This window comes from Geotrypetes seraphini, chromosome 10, assembly GCF_902459505.1.
Source record: "Geotrypetes seraphini chromosome 10, aGeoSer1.1, whole genome shotgun sequence".
Lineage (NCBI taxonomy): Eukaryota > Metazoa > Chordata > Amphibia > Gymnophiona > Dermophiidae > Geotrypetes > Geotrypetes seraphini.
The window spans coordinates 130,223,562-130,243,454 of record NC_047093.1 but is presented as its reverse complement, the minus strand read 5'-3'; the positions used below and the strand labels follow the sequence as shown (position 1 = coordinate 130,243,454).

Below are 19,893 nucleotides of genomic sequence, written 5' to 3'. Positions count from 1 at the left end.
CTTTAAGTGTAATAGGGAAGGGATCAACTCTGAAGGGCTTTTTTGCAATCTGGAGGAAGGGGGCGGTAGAGGGTGAGATTATATTGAGGACCATTTCATGCAATAATGAAAACAAACTACAAGGATAACTATGTCTCAGGAAGCTTTAGGTATGTTTTAAATTAAGTAGGGGAGGAGAGATAGGAAGGTTAATGTAAATCATAGTACATAAAACAATTTGATTAACCCCATTTTAATGGACCGCATTAATCCCATTAACTCAGTGTTAATGTTAACATGGACTAATGCGCAAGTACATTAAATCTAATTAATGCATATCAAAATGCATTATCATGGCATTAGCTGTGATGCATTTTACTATATGAGCCACTTTCATCCACCAAATATATATGACACTAAGGATATGTGCCTTCTTCTTCTTGGAGAGCTCTTCCTGCCAAAGTTCGTGGCGTTTCAGTTCGTGGTCAATGATGTTCATGCAAAGTGCACCAATCTTGTAGTGTGTGATTAGGCCATGAAACTGAGAGAAGCTGCAGAGAGAAAAACAGATCATGTAGGAGAATAAAAGATGATCTAATGTCCCAGCTTCAATATGACAATAAAAAACATTTAAACATAAATAACTTACCTAGAAAAGCAGAAGAAAATATAAATAATGTTTGTAGCAAGTTCCACGCTCTGCTTCCAGTCTTCCCTTAATACTCTTGCTAAAGCTCCCAGTGCAGTTTCTGGGAGAAAAAAGAAAAGGAACCACTCAGGTCATTGAACTTCTGGGCTCAATAGATTCTCAAATACTTAAGCATCGGCACCTGAGCATACCCTCCCTATCTACTCTGCTTTCAGATCACCAACAGGATGCAGACCAAACAATCTCTCCCCACCATCTGCCCTGCACTCACTGACAGGATGGGATCCAGCCTGCACTATGACCACTATGACCATCTAATGAATGCATTTTGATATGCATTAATTAGATTTAATGTACTTGCGCATTAGTCCATGTTAACATTAACACTGAGTTAATGGGATTAATGCGGTCCATTAAAATGGGGTTAATCAAATTGTTTTATGTACTATGATTTACATTAACCTTCCTATCTTATTGCATGAAATGGTCCTCAATATAATCTCACCCTCTACCGCCCCCTTCCTCCAGATTGCAAAAAAGCCCTTCAGAGTTGATCCCTTCCCTATTACACTTAAAGAAATAGTCTCTGTAGACAGTCTAAACCAGGGGTGTCCAACCTGCGGCCCCGTGAAGTATTTTGTGTGGCCCCGGTCGAGGGCGATGCAGTGTTTTCCTCTGCTGCCCCCGGGTATTTATCATCTTGCCTGCTCCCTCCTGTGTCTTGCTGTAGCGTTTGAAAGTTTGTGCGGCCCCACCAATGAGATATTGCCCAACCATTCTCCCCCCAATCTGCCCTGCACTCACTAGCAAGATGGGACCTGGTCTGTTCTCTAATTGCCAGCACAATACTGGCCGACTGTCCTTGCTCACTTGTCTAACCTGCGCTATTGGCAGGGTAGTGCCCAGCTCAGTTTGCACTCACCATTTCGCAGTAACTCCTCCAGGTTGTCTGGGTTGCGTGCCAGCTGCAGGATGAGCGCAGAACCACGCACCTTGTCGGGAATATCCTCATACAATAACTCTATGTACTCATCCATATCATTAATATTGGCTACTTCATCAATCTGAAAATGTGACACAAAGTAAGTTAAGCAACTCCAAATATTACCTTTCACCTCATGTAAACCTTTGCTTTTGGAGGTAGGACTTGCATTTTGAAGAGTTCTTAAGTATTTAGTTCTTTATTAGGATTTTGTACTACTGAAAACAAGTGCCTTAGATTTATCTGGGTTAAGTTTTAGTTTATGGGAATATAACCATTCCAATACTTGATTCAGGTTAGTATTGAGGGTCTGATGGGCCGCCGCGGGAGCGGACCGCTGGGCGCGATGGACCTCTGGTCTGACCCAGTGGAGGCAACTTCTTATGTTCTTTTGGTAGACAGGGACAGATTCTTCAGACTGTGGGGAACCACAAGTACAAGGGGGCACTCGGAGAAATTGAAAGGGGACAGGTTTAGAACAAACGCTAGGAAGTTCTTTTTTACCTAGAGGGTGGTGGACACATGGAAAGCGCTTCCGGAGGTTGTGATAGGCCAGAGCACACTACAGGGGTTCAAGGAAGGTTTAGATAGGTTCCTAAAGGATATGGGGATTGAGGGGTACAGATAGAAGTAGAGGTAGGTTATAGGAATAGTCAGGGCCATAGGCCTGATGGGCCGCCACAGGAGCGGACCGCTGGGCGCGATTGACCTCTGGTCTGACCCAGTGGAGGCAACTTCTTATGTTTATTTTTTGGCTGCAGTTAGAGTGACTGCACAGGCAAAAGGAATACAACTGAGGGCTCCTTTTATGAAGGCGCATTAAGGCCTTAGCGCACGCTAAAATGCTCCGCGCTCTAGCCGCTACCGCCCCGCTTGAGCAGGCGGCAGTTTTTCGGCTAGCACGCACTAATCCAATGCGTGCACTAAAAACGCTAGCGCACCTTCGTAAAAGGAGCCCTGAGAAAATAAAGCTGATAAGTATATATTAAACAGGGTGGAGACAAGGAAATTTCTCTGCAGTCGGCATGAGGTTAGGATCAGAAATAGAGAATGACACGGTGACAAAATTCATCACCGTTCCCGTCCCCGCGGATAACCGCGGGAAACCATCTTCATGTCATTCTTTAAGGAGAGAGGGAAGAATCAGAGTATGAATGGCCACAACCACTGACCCGCAAGCTTTGCTTTGAAGAATGCTGGTGTAGAAGGACCGAGGTTGAAACAGACACTACAGAATGACAGTCTCTGGTATCCAGAGCAGATATTGTGATGTCATAATGCCTCATTCCACCAGTGCCTAAGAGCCAATCACATCAGTGATGTCACAATGGCTTCATTATCCTTGGCTCACATAAGAATCAGAGTATGAATGGCCACAACCACTGACCCGCAAGCTTTGCTTTGAAGAATGCTGGCGTAGAAGGACCGAGGTTGAAATAGACACTAGAAAATGACTTGGGATTATTTCCCGCGGTTATCCGCGGGGACGGGAACGGTGATGAATTTTGTCACCGTGCCATTCTCTAATCAGAAACAAAACAATTGGAATGAGAATGTGGGACACACAAGAGTGGTCAAATATTACTGACGTTACATAAATTCAAATACAAATATAACTTATTTTTAAGTTAAAAAGCTGGCATTATACTAATCAGTGGTTTTGAGATTGTCCAGATGTTGAAAAACGTACTTGGCTCAGGCTGAAACTAGATGTAATATCCCCCACTTTGCTTAATCTTCTCCCAGACATATGTTTCCCCACCTCACATAACTATGCGGTAGTTTTGGAAATTATACTATATGATTTTTGAAGACTGAGATTCCAGTTATTTCTTCTCTATTATTTCTAGAAGAGGGAATATTCCAGTAAGAAGCCCATTTAGAGCAATCTGGTTATTATTATTATTAATGAAAGTTGTTAACTGGAAATGATAGTGGTATTCTGGTGCTTAATCAGGCCTTCAAGGAGGACTACTTTAAAGAGTTTGAATTGAACAGGAATTTAACCTCCCAAAGTATCCATACTTTCCATCAAATATGCTAAGAAAACATGGGAGGAGCAAATGGAGACGTGGGATTTGGAATTACTACTATCTGTCAAATATTCCTCCCGTTGTAAAGTCAGCATCTTGATTTTATAAAGTCTGGAGACAAATTCTGATACCCTATGTTGGTACTTGAAAAGTATGGGGACCCTCACAGACAAAGCCTTAGAAAAGTTTTGGGTGAAAACTTTCCAGATGTCTCTATCTGCCACAGTGCTCTGGACTCCAGTGGAAGCAGTATAAAAACAGGCAAATCCTGTCATAATTTGCGTTGGTTCTGCAAAGAGATATAGGAAACCTGTCGCATTTGCTATTTAAGTGTCCCAACATTCAGGTCTATTGGAAAGCAGTCTGAGAAAGATTATTAAGAATTCATATTCAAATTTGTGATCTGGAAATCTTTGGATATGGCCTCTGCTTCTCTCCTACAATTTTTTTATTATATAAAGCTTTGATTACAGAAAAGGCGGGATAACAAATTTTAAATAAACTTGGAAACTTGAACAACTCCCTGCTCAACTGGCAAACTGAGTCAGAAGCTGACGGCAAGCACCACAGAGGAGCTGCACAATCTGATTGCCATCCACTTGGAGACGGAAAAAAATACTGATGATATTTAAAACCCCAGCTTTTATTTATAGAGTTTTAATTCCATATACCTCATCTAGACTTTTGCGGTCAAATGACCCAACATTTATTGGTCATCCCCTCTCTTAAAATTATTAATACGCGGCGGCAGTCTATTTTCTCGGTTACGGCTCCCCAATCCTGGAATGCCCTTCCAATTTATCTAAGAGAGGAAAAGAATCTCGGAAAATTTAAGAGCAAACTAAAGATCTTCTTTTTAAAGATGCATTCAATGATTAACTGAATTGTTTATGGCTCTTAGTCCATTTTTAACTAGTTTGACTTATTTAATCCCTTCCCTATTGTTTTTAACTCTAATTGTATTTCTTTATAACCAGATTGTAATTCATTCCTAGTTTTCCCTGTGTTTTTGATTGTATGTGTAATTTGACTTACTATTATGTTTTAGTAGATTTGGTACTTGTCATTTATGTTTGTCTTCCTTTACTTTATAATTTTTATTACTTTGTACATCGCCTAGAATTCGGATTAGGCGATTAATCAAATATCATAATCAACTTGAAACTTGAAACTTAAGGGGCAAACTACTTGGAACTGCCTTTTCTCTGTCGCCATCTGCTGGTCGGTGGACATAATCCATTCATTCTGGACTGGTCTAGCATGGGCACTTGCTCTTTAGCACACACTGGTTTATTTATGGGCATACACTTGTATCTTGAAAATATATGTGCAAATGAAAACCCTTTTCCCAGGAATGCCACCACTCAGTCTGAGTAAACTTACATGCATATATATATATATATATATATATATATATATATATGCCTGAGACAAGAGATGGCCGGTCACCCCCAATATCCGGCTTCAGCACCCCGTGGTCGGTGCAGTCCTTTTCGCCGCCTCTGCCTGTCTCCTGCGCACCTGGCTTTGGCGGCAGCGGTCTGATCGGCGCTTGCCCGGCCCAGAGTCTGGGAACTTCTGCCCCGGAGTCTCATCGTCCATCAGCTTTTCTCCAGAGCTTCCTGCCAGTGTCGCACAGTCTGTGCGCTGTGATGAACGCAGCAACAGCAGGGCAGAGGTCCCCTGTCAGCCTCAGCTCCAGTGGCGCCAGCACACACCGACAATCGGTACAGGGCGGCTTTTCCGCAGAGGAGGAAATCTTGCAGTCACCGTGGGCCTCATCTGGGGCAGTCTCCTTGGAGAAGAAGCCCTTTTTCTGGGAACGTCATCGCTCCTCCTAAACTTACTTGCTCCACTTCATCACTGACGCTGAAACCGTGGATTGAAGACAATGTTTTCTTTTTCTTTCCAGTTTATGAATTATTTTTTAATCTTATTCATTGTTTTGTTCTATTTTTATCATTTAAATTTCTCCAGAATTCTATTGTTCAACGGTTCCTCCTTCTGCTTCTATAACTTTCTCTCCTCTCTTCTACCTTCCAAAGTTCTTAGATCAATGCAGTCTTGTTAGAATGTTTATTTTCTTATTTTTTCCTCTATCTCTACTTTTCACTTCTTTATTACTCTCCAGGTACTTTAGTTAGATTGTGAGCCTTCGGGACAGTGAGGGAATTTTTAAGTACCTTTCTTATTTATAATTTTAATGTATATTTTCTGTAAACCGCTTAGAACCTAACGGATGTAGCGGTATATAAGAAACAAATTACATTACATTACATTACATATTTCTCCGTCTCTTAACAGGCACACGATTTTAAAACGGCTCATTTCCACACATACCGCTTTCGTTTTACCTGTAGAAATGCTTCTAAAAATTACCCCTCTGGGGCAACACATGTACTCCAATTACCTGGACCAGAATTAACTTTTCATTTCACTTCACTTTCCATAATCACAAGAAAACAATTCTTCAATCAGAAGAGATGAGCCTCACAGTGCCTACAGCATAGCATTTCCTTCCTAGAAATTAGTGATTTCCTATCATTATTATTAATAATAATAATAATAATAATAACTTTATTCTTATATACCGCCAACAATCTTGCGACTTCTAGGCGGTTTACAGTGAGGTGAAACTGTACAGTCAGCGAATTACAGAGTATAACAGTGACCATCTGATATTAACAACATTAATAATAACAACAGTTTATGTACTGCCGGACCGGGAAGTTCCGTGCTATTTACAATGAGTTAGAAAAGTTTCATTAATTGATTGGGACATTCATAGTTTAGAGATTAGAGGTTAACAGTTTGCAAGATCAGATATGGGTGGAATTACGAAGGGGGCTATTGTCCTTGTTCGTTACCTATGTAATTCAAGAACAGGTATGTTTTTAGGTGTCTCCTAAATTCGCTATAGTTGTTTGAGTGTGTGATTAGTGACTTTTATTCCACCATTTACATAAGAGGCTATCTGGATATTTCCAGAAGGGTTGCAGAGTAGAGCGGGTTGCTTCGGGGGATTGAAATGCTTCCTGTGATGTTAGTTTGTCTTCATGGATTTCTTGAATAGCAGGGTTTTTATTTCTTTTCTGAAAGTTTTGTAGTCTGGTTGGAAAGCTGGCGGTCTAGTTTCGCTGCCTGTGTGGCCAGTAGGCCATCGTACATTATTTTGCGTTTGACGCCTCTGATTGGAGGGTGCGTGAACGGTGTCTGGGTTCTCCTTTGCCTGGTTGTGGTAGTTTGGATTAGGCGGTTGTTCCTATCATGCTGGATGCCCAGAAACAAAGCAGCCTTCTCCAGTAAAATCATGTTTTAGAGGGCACACAAATCTTTATTGCACGCTGAGTGACTTGAGCAACAGACCTTACCTCCATGCCTTCGAAAGGGGGTGGATCTTTAGGCTTGCTCATCTTCTTTTCTTTTTTTTCTGTGGAAAAGCCATGACGAATGTATTATTAGTGAATATGGTCATCGATGCCTTTTCCAAAATGTATGAAAATACTGACACCTCAGTGAGAAAAGGGTCTAGCTCAGGGGTAGGCAATTCCGGTCCTTGAGAGCCGGAGCCAGGTCAGGTTTTCAGGATATCCACAATAAAACTAAACTAAACTAAACCTTAGGTTTGTATACCGCACCATCTCCACAAGCTTAGAGCTCGGCACGGTTTAAATATGTATGAGATAGATTTGCATCTCAAGGAGGCAGTGCATGCAAATCCATCTCATACATAGTTATTGTGGAGATCCTGAAAACCTGACCTGGCTCCGGCTCTCGGGGACCGGAATTACCTACCCCTGGTCTAGCTAATTCCATAATCTGTTCTGCTCACAGTCCTACCTTTCCCCGAAGGCGAGTCCCTGCGATTTTGTAGGTAATATAACAGCTGCTCCACCTCTGCCAGTTTGGAAGGATGAATGAGCTTACACTCCTCTACCACCTTGCGAGCCAGGGAAGCAATGTCAGTGTTGGCATTCAAGCTCTTCAGTCGAATGCTATCGGAAGGAATCAACACGGTTTCCCCATTAACAAGACGCAAATGATATCTTTCAACACTATCAGCCATTCAGGAGCCAGAATTTACCAAGGTCCTAACACACCTCTCCTCTTGCAAACTCCATTTCGTTTGTAAAATTAAAAGGATATCAGTTACACTTTTTGGTGGAACTCCATATGTTTATTCAAGAGATTTGAGCACTATGCTTCTGAGAAACATCGCCCATCCCAACTAAGACTTACTAGTAATGTATGGCGGCCCACTGACGTATATCTTCAAACCCTGTAATTGCTCCTTATTTTGATAATGCTTTCACAATGGGACTTTTCTGTTCATTGTTCATACATGTAAACCTTTGTAAACCACACTTGTTATTCAATGTATTTGTTAAAAACTAATAAACAAATTGAACTAAAAAAAAAAAAAAAAAAAGAAGGATCCAGAGGATCCAGGAAACAGATTACAAAAGACTGTATCAGCTTTTTAATCTAGTTTTCAGTCCTGCCTATAAATCTCTTATGCTTTCATCAACTCATACTTGAGCCTGCCACCCCCTTAATCCTCCAGTGGTCACTGACCCCTTCCCAACCCCACCAAAGATGGGACAGTGACAATTTCAGATATATGGTCATTCCTATTAGAACAGCAAGCTGGTCCCAGAAGTAAACTACCGTATTTTCACGTAGATAACGCGCACCCGTGTAAAACGCGCACACGGGTACAGCGCGCGGGAAACCAAAAATATGTTTAAAAAATTTTGTATACCGTGCACACCCGTATACCGCACATGCTGCCCCGACTCTCCCGTCGCCGGCCGACTCTCCTTTCGCCCGCCCCGACTCTCCTCTGGCCACCCCGACTCTCCTTTCACCCGCCCCGACTCTCCTCTCCACCTTGAAGTCCTGTTCTCACCCCCTGATGCCCCCCCCGACGTCCGATTCACCCCCCCCGCAGGACCGCTTGCACCCCCACCCCGAAGGACCGCTCGCACGCACCCGCACCCCGAAGGACCGCTCGCACGCACTCCCACCCGCACCCGCACCCCCACCCTGAAGGACCGCTCGCACCCCCACAGCCTCCCAACCCCCCCCCCAATCATGTAGACGCTCCTACCGGTGTCCTGCTGTTTCCTCTTGGCGGTCCCGGCCCTTCTGTGAGCCCTGCACCTGCGCTGCTTCCTCTTCCGGCGGTCCCGGTCCCAGTCTGACAGAGAAAGGGCGGGACCGCCGGAAGAGGAAGCAGCGCAGGCGCAGGGCTCACAGAAGGGCCGGGACCGCCAAGAGGAAGCAGCAGGACACCGGTAGGAGCGTCTACATGATGGGGGGGTTGGGAGGCTGTGGGGGTACGAGCGGTCCTTCAGGGTGGGGGTGCGGGTGGGAGTGCGTGCGAGCAGTCCTTCGGGGTGGGGGTGTGAACGGTCCTGCGGGGGGGTGAATTGGACGTCGGGGGGGAACTATGTAAAAAAAAAAAATTGGTACAACGCGCTCACGCGTATAACGCGCAAGGTTATGCACGGTTTGTAAAATCGTGTATAACGCGCGCGTTATATGCATGAAAATACGGTAGTGGTCAGTGCAGTTGACAGTACAGTAAGGGACCCAGGTCCAAATCACACTCTAACTTGTGGCAGAAACTGTGAGCCCTCCAAAACTGCGCTGCGAGTTCCTATGGTCTCACGGCTCTGCACGGGGCAGGAGTGTAGGAAGATCGCTTCTGCCCCGCATCACCGCTAGACCACCAGGTAAGGTCCGGGGGTGGGTCAGAGCTGCCCCAAAAGTTATTTGCGAATTTTCCCTATTTGCGGGCCGGCACTGCTCCAAGGCAGCTGCAAACATGTGCATATTTTCTATGTCTTTACATATGTATTTTATAAAATATGGACAATTTTTTTTTCTGTATAAACTATACAGTCCAAACAGAAAATGTAAAAATTACACCCACCCTTTGCTTTGAAAGATTGGCAGTTGCCACTTATGCATGTTGTTTTAAAATTACTCCCTAACTGTAAAGCTGAAAAGGAGAGGGGGGAAAAAAGTATAGTAACATAACATAACAATTTATATCTAGACCGCAAAACCTTGAAGTTCTATGCGGTTTACAAAAGTGATCTACAATGCTTCCAAGTATATAAAAGAAACCAGTAATTTCACAGGAATCTGTCGAATAGTGTTGAATTTCAGTAATTTTCTGAAATGCATGTATGATGAGGCAAGGGAAAACAATTTGCGAAGCTCAGCAACCCAACTGGCAGCTTGATAAGCAGATGATCATTGCAGAAATCTCTTATATCGTATTTCCCCCATGTATAGGCCGCGGTCTATACATCGATTTTGCAAACCAGCCTAGTGGGCGCGGCTTGCTTAAATGGGACGGCCTATACATGGAACAATATTTATTTATTTAAAAAATTTATATACCGTTTAAAACTAAACAGTTTACATACATAATATGAAACTGCTCGAGAGGGTACAGAGGCGAGCAACGAAGCTGGTAAAAGGTATGGAGAACTTGAGCTACAAAGAACGACTTAGAAAACTGGGACTGTTCTCCCTCGAGAAGAGGAGACTGAGAGGAGATCTGATTGAGACTTTTAAAATAATAAAAGGAATCGACAAGATAGAGCAGGACAAAAAGTTTTTTACGTTGTCAAATGTGACTAGGACAAGAGGTCATGGACTGAAGCAGAGGGGGGACAAGCCAAGGACAAATGCCAGAAAGTTCTGCTTCACACAGCGAGTGGTGGACACCTGGAACGCTCTCCCAGTGGAGATTGCTGCGGAAACCACCGTTCTAGGATTTAAGGGCAAGTTAGATGCACATCTCCTTGAAAGGCGCATAAAGGGATATGAATGACTAAGTTTTCGCCAGGTTACACCTGGCTGGGCCTCCGTGTGAGCGGATCACCGGACTTGATGGACCCAGGGTGTGTTCCGGAGATGGCTGTTCTTATGACACATAGTAAAGCAAACGAATAGTTGAAAACATATAATAAAATAAACATAAAAACAATCTTCAAGAGATACCTTAATGTGGGTAGAAAGATCATGGTTAGTTCATCAACTTTGTCAGAAATACCTAATTAAAAGGCATCAACAAATAGCTTCATCTTTAATAATTTTCTAAAGCTACCCTTTTCACAGCAGTTTCGTATCTGCCCCACCAAGGGGTTCCATAACTTAACTCCTGCACCGGTAATCCTCCTGGACGGCCGCGCCTGCCTCCTCCAAACATGCTGTGCAGGGCAGGAACGATGTTTGCGAGGACTGACAGCAGCCAATCAGGAAGGGCGCGGGGCGAGGCTTGAGATCGTAAACATCGCTCCTGCCCTGCACAGCATGTTTGGAGGTGGTAGGTGCGGCCGTCCAGGAGGATTACCGACGAGGGAGGTATTTAAGGGGGGGGGGCGATGTATTATTTAGGCCGCCCCATTGTATAGGCCGATGTAGGTTTTAAAACTTTTAGATGAGCCGCGGCTAGTAACGTGGGGAGGCTTGGCTAAGAGTTTTAAAACCAACATCGGCATTTCCTGCGGCCTATACATGGGGAAATATGGTATACGCAGCCATGTACAGAAGGAAACTCAAATAATGATGTAACTCGTAATGGATGATTTGGAATAAAGAGGGTAAACTGATCCACCAAGTAACAAATAATCCCAAACTTAAAACAATACTCTGGCCTCGACTGGAAGTCAATGGAGCTCTCTATAGTATGGGGTAACATGGTCTGATTTCTTTAAATTGAAAACCATATGCACTGCCGCATTCTGGATTATACGTAATCTGTGTAAATTATTGCGGAGACCTGCAAAATGCACAGAATTACAATAATCCAGAGTGCTGAGCACTAATGATTGTACCAGCAACCTAAATGAGATTGGGCAAAAATAAGATTTAATTGCACGCAGTTTCCAATGAATGAAAAAACATTTTATAACCAACATACAGTGGTACCTCGGTTTACGAGTGCACTGGTTTGCAAGTGTTTTGCAAAACGAGCAAAACATTTGCAAAATCGGTGCCTCAGAAACCGAGCATGGCTCGATTTACAAGCACCCCCCCCCACAATCCGGCACTCCCCCCTGCGATCCGGCACCCCCCCCTGCCTTGAACCGGCACCCCCCCGCCACACAATTGGGCACCCCCCCGCCACGATCCGACCCCCCGACACGATTGGGCACCCCCCCCCGACACGATCCAACCCCCCCCCACCGACACAATTGGGCACCCCCCCGCCGCTTCTTACCCTCATCTGGGCACTTTTGAAGGTCGGCCCTCGTCTGCTGGGCCTTGAGCATCTGAGCAAGGCATGCGAGTTCACGTTCTGAACGTGAACGTGAACTCGCAGGCCTTGAGCATGCTCAGATGCTCAAGGCCCAGCAGACAAGGAGTCCGATATTCTAGAGTGCCCAGATGAGGGTAAGAAGCGGCGGGGGGGGGTGCCCAATTGTGTCAGGGGGGGGGATGCCCAATCATGTCGGGGGGGTCGGATCGTGGTGGGGGGTGCTGGTTCGAGGCAGGGGGGTGCCGGATCGCAGGGGGGGGCCTGATCGCAGGGGGGGGCCTTCGAGGGGAGCAATGCCGGTTCTCGGGGGGGGGGGGAATGCATCAAAGCGAGTTTCCATTATTTCCTTTGGGGAAACTCGCTTTGATAAACGAGCATTTTGGATTACGAGCATGCTCCTGGAACGGATTATGCTCGTAATCCAAGGTACTACTGTATTAATAAACGCTTTCATAGAGAGATTCCTATCCAGGTAAACACCTTGATTTCTAATTTCAGATACACCATTTAATGTTAAATATCTTCAATGCAGTTAGTTTGGCATTGACTTACATTTTTTGGCTTTCTTTCCTCTCTCCTAGCATGGGATCTCCCATCTCTCCCAAGATTGTCGCCTCAACTTCATAGTGGACCACGAGAGCTTTTTCTGTTGGATGAACATCTATGTTCCCTCCTTTCACCTTCCTGAAAATCAGTTAAAAGCACTGAATTAAAGACTTAAACCTGATCTATAAAAAACTAGAGACATGCATTCCACCTTCATTCTCTCACTTCAGGGCACCTCACCCTCCAGCATTGGGAGCCTACCAAAGGCCAAGCAAAGCAAACATGAATTCTCTCTAAAGAAAGTATCTGAAGTTCTTTTATTTCGAAGCAGCACAAGCGGGTTTAGTTCAGTCCCGAAAGGAGAAATAAAAAACCACTCCAATATGTTTCACAGGTTAATGCATGCTTCTTCAGGACAACCTTCAAGACTGCATAAGTAGAACAATCAAACTCTAGTGCTGGTGATCCCTATTCTTCTGATACTATGAATTTGGGAATAGTAGGGCGAGATCATTACATTAGTGATTTTTATTCCGCGTTTACCTTGCAGTTCAAGGCGGATTACATAAGAATTGATTAAGATATTAAGAATTATATATTGTTAAGAAATTAAGATATAAGAAATATTTAGGGAATAGATTGAACATTTCCTGGTTTTCTGATGGGTAGTTGGTATTGTAGAAGGAGATTGGAGCATGTTTGGTTGAGTTATATTGGTTTTATGTATTTTTTGAAAAGTAGAGCTTTTGTTTCTTTTTTGAAGGTTTTGTAGTCTGTGGTCGAAGTCATCAGATTGGTGAGTTGTCGGTCCAGTTTTGCTGCTTTGGAGGCCAATAGGTTGTCAAACGTTTTTCTTCGTTTGACATGTTTGGTAGGTGGGTATGTGAATATTGTGTGGGTTCTTCTGTGTCTGGTTGAGGTGGATTGAGTTAGTCTATTGTTCCAGTAGGTAGGGGTTGTCCCCGTTTATAGATTTGAATAATAAGCAGAGGAATTTGAATTGCACTCTGGCTTGTATAGGGAGCCAGTGTGAGTCATGATACGCCTCTGTGATGTGGTCGTATTTTGTTCAGTGAGTAGATAAGTCTTAGGGCTGTGTTTTGTATTGTTTGGAGTTGTTTTATCGCGGCTGTTGGACAGGGGAGATAAAGCACATACGAGCACAAGCCTGTAAAAGGCCAAGGATCTCTTTTTCCTTAAAGGACCCACGGCAACAAGAGGACATCCGCTGAAAATCAGGGGTGGGAAATTTCATGGCGACACCAGAAAATATTTCTTCACCGAAAGGGTGGTTGATCGCTGGAATAAGCTCCCACAACAGGTAATTGAGGCCAGCAGCGTGCCAGATTTTAAGAAAAGATGGGATTGGCATGTGGGATCTCTTCATGGAGGTAGTTAGGGGGGTGGGCCATTAGTGTGGGCAGACTAGATGGGCCGTGGCCCTTTTCTGCCGCCATGTTCTATGTTTCTAAGGCCCTCTTTAACAAAGGTGCATTAAGCGTTTTAGCTTGCGCTAAATCAACGCATGCACTAACCGATAACGCATCCATAGGATAACATGCCCGCGTTAGCGTACGTTAAAACAGTTAGCGCACCTTAGTTTAATGTCCTCCAGGAAAGGAACCTTCAGTAGCTTCAATGGAATAAAAAATAAATAGGATTATGCGAGATGTTAATGCACATATGAATCCACATGCTGAAGAATTGCTATTCTTGATATTGTCTTTGAGTTTTCAGCAAGCGGTGGCTTTTCCAGTGTTCGGATTCTTATTTTCAAGCAGGGTTTTGCGACTGGGAAAAATATTGAACTGGGAATGGAAATTCCTCAGTCAGTCCATGAATTGCTCTCCTTCTGATCGTTGGGAAAGGAGATAAATCTTTCAGAGTCCACTCAGATGGGGTTGAGAACTTTGATCAAGACCAATGTTGACAACGTTTTAGAAGTGTGATGACGTATGAAAGACAAGGTGAAGACTGGTAAACATTGCAATGCAAACTCTGGTAATAGCTGACTCAGTTAAAATTGTATCCTGGAATGTTAAAGGGCTGAATCATACGATTAAGGGCCAGATTCACTAAGCAAACCGATCGTGTACCGATCGGTTTGCGAGCCCTTTGCGACCCGATTTCCCTCCGACCCGATCCCGATCCGTGCCTGCAAATGAGGGGAATCAGCATGAAAAGCAGGAAGGACGCGATTCGCTTAAATAAAAAGCAACACCAACTGGGCTGGCCGATCCAAAATAAGCGACTGCTGAGGACCAGTCGCTGAGGTCCTTTCCGACTGCCCTGCCTTCTGCCACCCTGCTCTCTGCCCCGATCTGCTGCTCTGGTCTGAATCTCTCCTGCCTGCTGCCCTGACTCGCCGCCCTGCTCTCGCTCAAATCTCTCCTGCCGCTCCATCTCTCTTGCCCTTCCCCACACTGCGAGCCCGTGGTTTTAACCCGCGGGTTAGAACCATGGGCTTGCTGGGCTAGTAAAAAAATTTTTTTTTAAAAAGTCGCGGCTCTTAGATGCGTCGGGATCACACACTAGCAATCCTTGCGGTCTGAGGGAGGCATTCCTCCGATCGCCCTCATTTTCATTTTTTTCTTTTGTGAATTGCACGGATCGGCCACGGATCGGGCATGGAAAGGAGGTTAGTGAATCTAGCCCTTAGTGAAAGAAATACTGGACACACCTGAAGCATTATAAACCATCAGTAGTGTTTCTGTAAGAAAAGCTTCTCTCTAACACAGTAAATGACAGCAGTCTGTGCAACAAAGTGGCCAGAACCACATGCACCACTCTGCAGACCCCCCAGTCACCCATGCTTCAACACGGTTTGTCAAGTCTCCACCACGCCAACATGATGGGGGTTATAACCAAGACTCCGAAGTATTACTGACAAATGAAAACAGGCCTGGGTATAGGAACCTGTTTATCCTTCAAAAGAAATAAGAATGGAGGAGCCATTGTTTTTGTAAAAACCTTGGATGCAGAAATTCTTAACAATGTGTTGATCAGGACAACAGATGAGTAACTGTTTTGAATATTTGTGTGTCAGACGGAGACAAGAAAATCTGAAGATCGTTTACAGCAACTCATCAAGAGGCCGTAAACCCTCCAGGGTATTATTCATGAGTCAGGCCTTGATAACTCTTGGAAACTGATGCAACCGACAGATCGGATTTTTACATCTTATTACTTGCCTCTTAACATGTATTTCTGAATAGATTATTTTATTGTTTGAAATAAAACCAAGCATATGGCTGTCTCTGAAACTACTATTGCACCCATGGATGTATTGCTATTGTAATTAACACAGATTATGTCCAGTAAGCAATATTGAAGTGGAAATTCAATGTTTTTGGTGTTCACATTTATGTTCAAAGTGCAACAGATGAAATTATTACCACCCGGGGCCGGGTGCCTTCTTGTTGTCTTTGTGGGCCTATTCTATGTGCTCTAATAGGCCTTAGTTAGGAACTAAACTTCACTGCATCAGCCAACCAGGCCTCGAGCAACCGGAGCAGTTCGCCTTCCCTTGATGACTCCAGGATCCCTACAAACCATAAGCTGTTTCTTCTTGAACCATTTTCCGGGTCAACTTTATTTTCCTTTCTATTAGTCTTTTCTAACTCTCTCTTTCCAAGCTGGCAGATGGAATGATTGCCTTACCTCCCTCATCTTGTCTGCTCCATCCTACCAATCCTTCAGGAAATCTCTCAAATCTTACCTCTTTGATAAATTTCTCTAACCCCTTCCCTCCCGGCCAAACGGACCAAACTTTAACCACCTCTCTTCCTCCCCCGGTCTTTCCCTTTCCTCCCCCCTCAATCCAATGTACTTCCTTTCCTCCAGCTTCTCCTTCCCCTCTCGGTACTCTCCTGTAATTGAAACCGATTACCATTATACGTGACAATTAATTCTCTGTATCTTCCCTGTATGTGTACAGTCTCTTGCATTGTGAACCGCTCTGAACTGTTTGTGGTATTGCAGTATACAAAAATAAAGTTATTATTATTTTCTGAAGTGCTGCTGTAGGGCCCGCCATAGAAATCCGAGTATCTTGTAACGTACTTACTCGCTGTTGTAACTGATTGAATTCTAGGCCAAGCCTATCTAGACTCTTGTGAGCTGTTTCCGCTCTGTCAGACAGCCTTATCTAAAGCCACCTCCAATGCAGCTGTCACTTCGGCTGTGATCTCCACCGTCCAGGCTGAAGAAATGGATGGAGCCGGCGAGGTCTGTTGCTCCGCCATCTTGCCTTCTGCAGTTTCAGCTTCTCTCTCTCTTTCCGTTGAGGTTTTGAGTCATAAGCAAATCAAAACGTTTCCAAATTGGCGAGGCAGGTTCTCGACTGACTGTCAAAAACTCCAAATGGTAATTTACCCCAGCGATATAACTGCTGTTTTTCAGGGGAAGTAAGGAGCTTGGCATTTCAGCATCCTCGCTCCCTCATGGCAACCACGTGGCCTACATTAACAGCACCTATAGTTTGACGCAAGCCACAATTCTGGTAATGACACCTACACGTGATTGACACGCGGCCAGTGCCATTTTTGAAGTTGCCATTTCCAGAATCTGGGGAGAGTGTGGCGCAGTGGTTAAAGCTACAGCCTCATCACCCTGGGGTTGTGGGTTCAAACCCACGCTGCTCCTTGTGACCCTGGGCAAGTCACTTAATCCCCTCTTTACCCCAGGTACATTAGATAGATTGTGAGCCCGTCGGGACAGATAGGGAAAAATGCTTGAGTATCTGAATAAACTCATGTAAACCGTTCTGAGCTCTCCTGTATAGAAAATTGAATAAATAAATAAATAAATAAATAAAATTTCTGTGCTAAAAGCTGGGCGTAGGTATTTATGCAATCTGAAACCTTGATGTAAATGTCAATGCCCGTCTCTACGCATTTTGGCACAAAAATGTAATTCTATAACCTCATGTACAACTTTTAGGAATGCCCCTGACACTATCAAGTTTATTAAAAAATTTATTATACTGCCTAATCAAGTTAACAAACGTATTTGGGGGAATAATTAACCAAACAGACAAACCTGTACAAAAGGAAAAGAGGGGTCGAACTACAATATTATAGGAAAGAGACACTGAAGGAAAGAACAAGAGGTAGGGGAAAGACCAAAAGAAGGGGAGTCGAATTGTCCTTAGAAGGACAGTTGGGTAGGGGAAAGACCAAAAGAAGGGGAGTCGAATTGTCCTTAGAAGGACAGTTGGGTAGGGGAAAGACCAAAAGAAGGGGAGTCGAATTGTCCTTAGAAGGACAGTTGGGTAGGGGAAAGACCAAAAGAAGGGGAGTCGAATTGTCCTTAGAAGGACAGTTGGGTAGGGGAAAGACCAAAAGAAGGGGAGTTGAATTGTCCTTAGAAGGACAGTTGCTATTAAACAGCATCTTTAAAAGAGTAGTTACCACTCGAAGGCGTCTTTACGCAAGAAGGTTTTTAATTTAGATTTCAACTGGTTTAAATTTGTTTCCACTCTTATGTAATTGGGTATAGAGTTCCAGAGGGAAGGTGCAGTAACCAAAAACATATTTAAGAGCATGGTATTAATATTTTTCAAAGAGGGGATATTGAGAAGAATGATTTGAGGGGGGCATAGGGTATAAGAAGTCTGTTTATGAATTCGGTGAAGGGATAATCGCGTGCCAAATGCCAGCGTGCCGACAATTCGGCACAAGACAGAAGCGCGCGGGGAAAAAGTAATTTTTAAAGAGCTCCGACTGGGGGTTTGGGGTGGCAACCCCCCCCCCCACTTTATTGGTTAGTGTTCGCGCCTTAATACCTGGTGGAAGTCCCTTTGGCAACAATACGTCTTTTAGATAAGTAACTATCAACTTTGCATATCAGGAAGATGTAGTTTTTGACCATTTTTCTTGGCACTTTGAGGTTGGCTGGGGATCATCTGTACATTGCAGTCATCAAGCTTGCCATACATTTTCTATTAGATAAAGTTTTGAGCTGTGATTGGGTCATTCATGACATTCATGTCCTTCTTGCTGAGCCACCCCATTGCTACTTTAGCTTTCTGGTTAACATTGTAGTCTTGGTAAATGGTGAATCTTCTTCCCCCCAGACCAGATTATTTAAAAATATAAACAAAAAGTGGACAGCACTGAGCCAGTTTATAAAGTTTATCTGAATTTTCAGAATGCATCCATGAAATACCCAAGACCGATCACTGCAGAAATTCTCCATTTTCCACAAGCTATGCTGCCAGAATAGCCACATCTCTCCTGCACGAAGGTAGGAAAATGTTAATTGTTCCCGATTTGGCCAAAAACAACGGCTTTAAAGAGGAAGCCATTTTGGCAAAGGAGGCAGTGTTTGAAAGTGCTGCCTCTACAAAAAATTCCTTGACCGATCCCTAGCATTCCAAGCGGGCAAATGGAACAAATGCCTCTCTACTCTCATCTCCAATTCCCCCCACTATCAAACATTCAGGAAGTTAACTAAAACCTACCTTTTTGACAAATTCCTCTGATTTATCCTCCCTCCTCCTCCATTCTCTTCTGACCTCTCCCCCCTAGACCCTTACCGCCTCATGTAATACTGCTATTTGTAACGCCGCTGTATCAAACTTATAGCAAATGTAACTACTCTGAACATATAACCAGCTGCGCCAAAAAGCACAGTTACTTACCGTAACAGGTGTTATCCAGGGACAGCAGGCAGATATTCTTAACGTATGGGTGACGTCACCGACGGAGCCCCGGTACGGACCTTTTTAACTAGAAAGTTCTAGTTGGCCGCACTGCGCATGCGCGAGTGCCTTCCCGCCCGACGGAGGAGTGCGTGGTCCCCAGTTAAGATAAGCCAGCTAAGAAGCCAACCCGGGGAGGAGGGTGGGACGTAAGAATATCTGCCTGCTGTCCCTGGATAACACCTGTTACGGTAAGTAACTGTGCTTTATCCCAGGACAAGCAGGCAGCATATTCTTAACGTATGGGTGACCTCCAAGCTAACAGAGAGGGAGGAGGGATGGTTGGCCATTAGGAAAATAAATTTTGTAACACAGATTGGCCGTGACAGCACCTTCCAGTGAGAGACCGGCCCGAGCATAACAGAACGCAATGCAGGCAGTAAGCCAGTTGGAAAGCGTCCGTTTAGAGACAGGACGACCTAGACGGTTAGGATCGAAGGTCAGAAAGAGCTGAGGAGACGAGTGGTGAGCCCTGGTACGATCAAGGTAGTATGCAAGGGCACGCTTACAATCCAGCGAGTGTAACGCCTGTTCCCCAGGATGGGAATGGGGCTTAGGGAAGAAAACAGGCAATACAATGGACTGGTTGAGGTGGAAGTCCGAGACCACCTTAGGCAGAAATTTAGGATGGGTACGCAGAACCACCTTGTCATGGTGAAAAACAGTGAAAGGTGGGTCGGCAACCAGTGCATGCAGCTCACTAACCCTCCTGGCAGAGGT

General features: G+C 44.3%; 1 protein-coding gene across 1 annotated transcript in view; it reads right to left on the bottom strand.

Annotated features, from left to right (window-relative positions):
- KIFAP3 (kinesin associated protein 3) overlaps positions 1 to 19,893 on the bottom strand; it is a 151,070-nt gene that overhangs the window by 118,190 nt on the left and 12,987 nt on the right. The window contains exons 2-7 of the mRNA XM_033961530.1: positions 12,477 to 12,608; positions 7,484 to 7,638; positions 7,015 to 7,073; positions 1,551 to 1,692; positions 629 to 728; positions 406 to 530 (exon numbers count right to left, since the gene is read on the bottom strand). Coding sequence (XP_033817421.1) covers positions 406 to 530; positions 629 to 728; positions 1,551 to 1,692; positions 7,015 to 7,073; positions 7,484 to 7,638; positions 12,477 to 12,608 — 713 coding nt within the window. The remainder of the gene's footprint in view (positions 1 to 405; positions 531 to 628; positions 729 to 1,550; positions 1,693 to 7,014; positions 7,074 to 7,483; positions 7,639 to 12,476; positions 12,609 to 19,893) is intronic.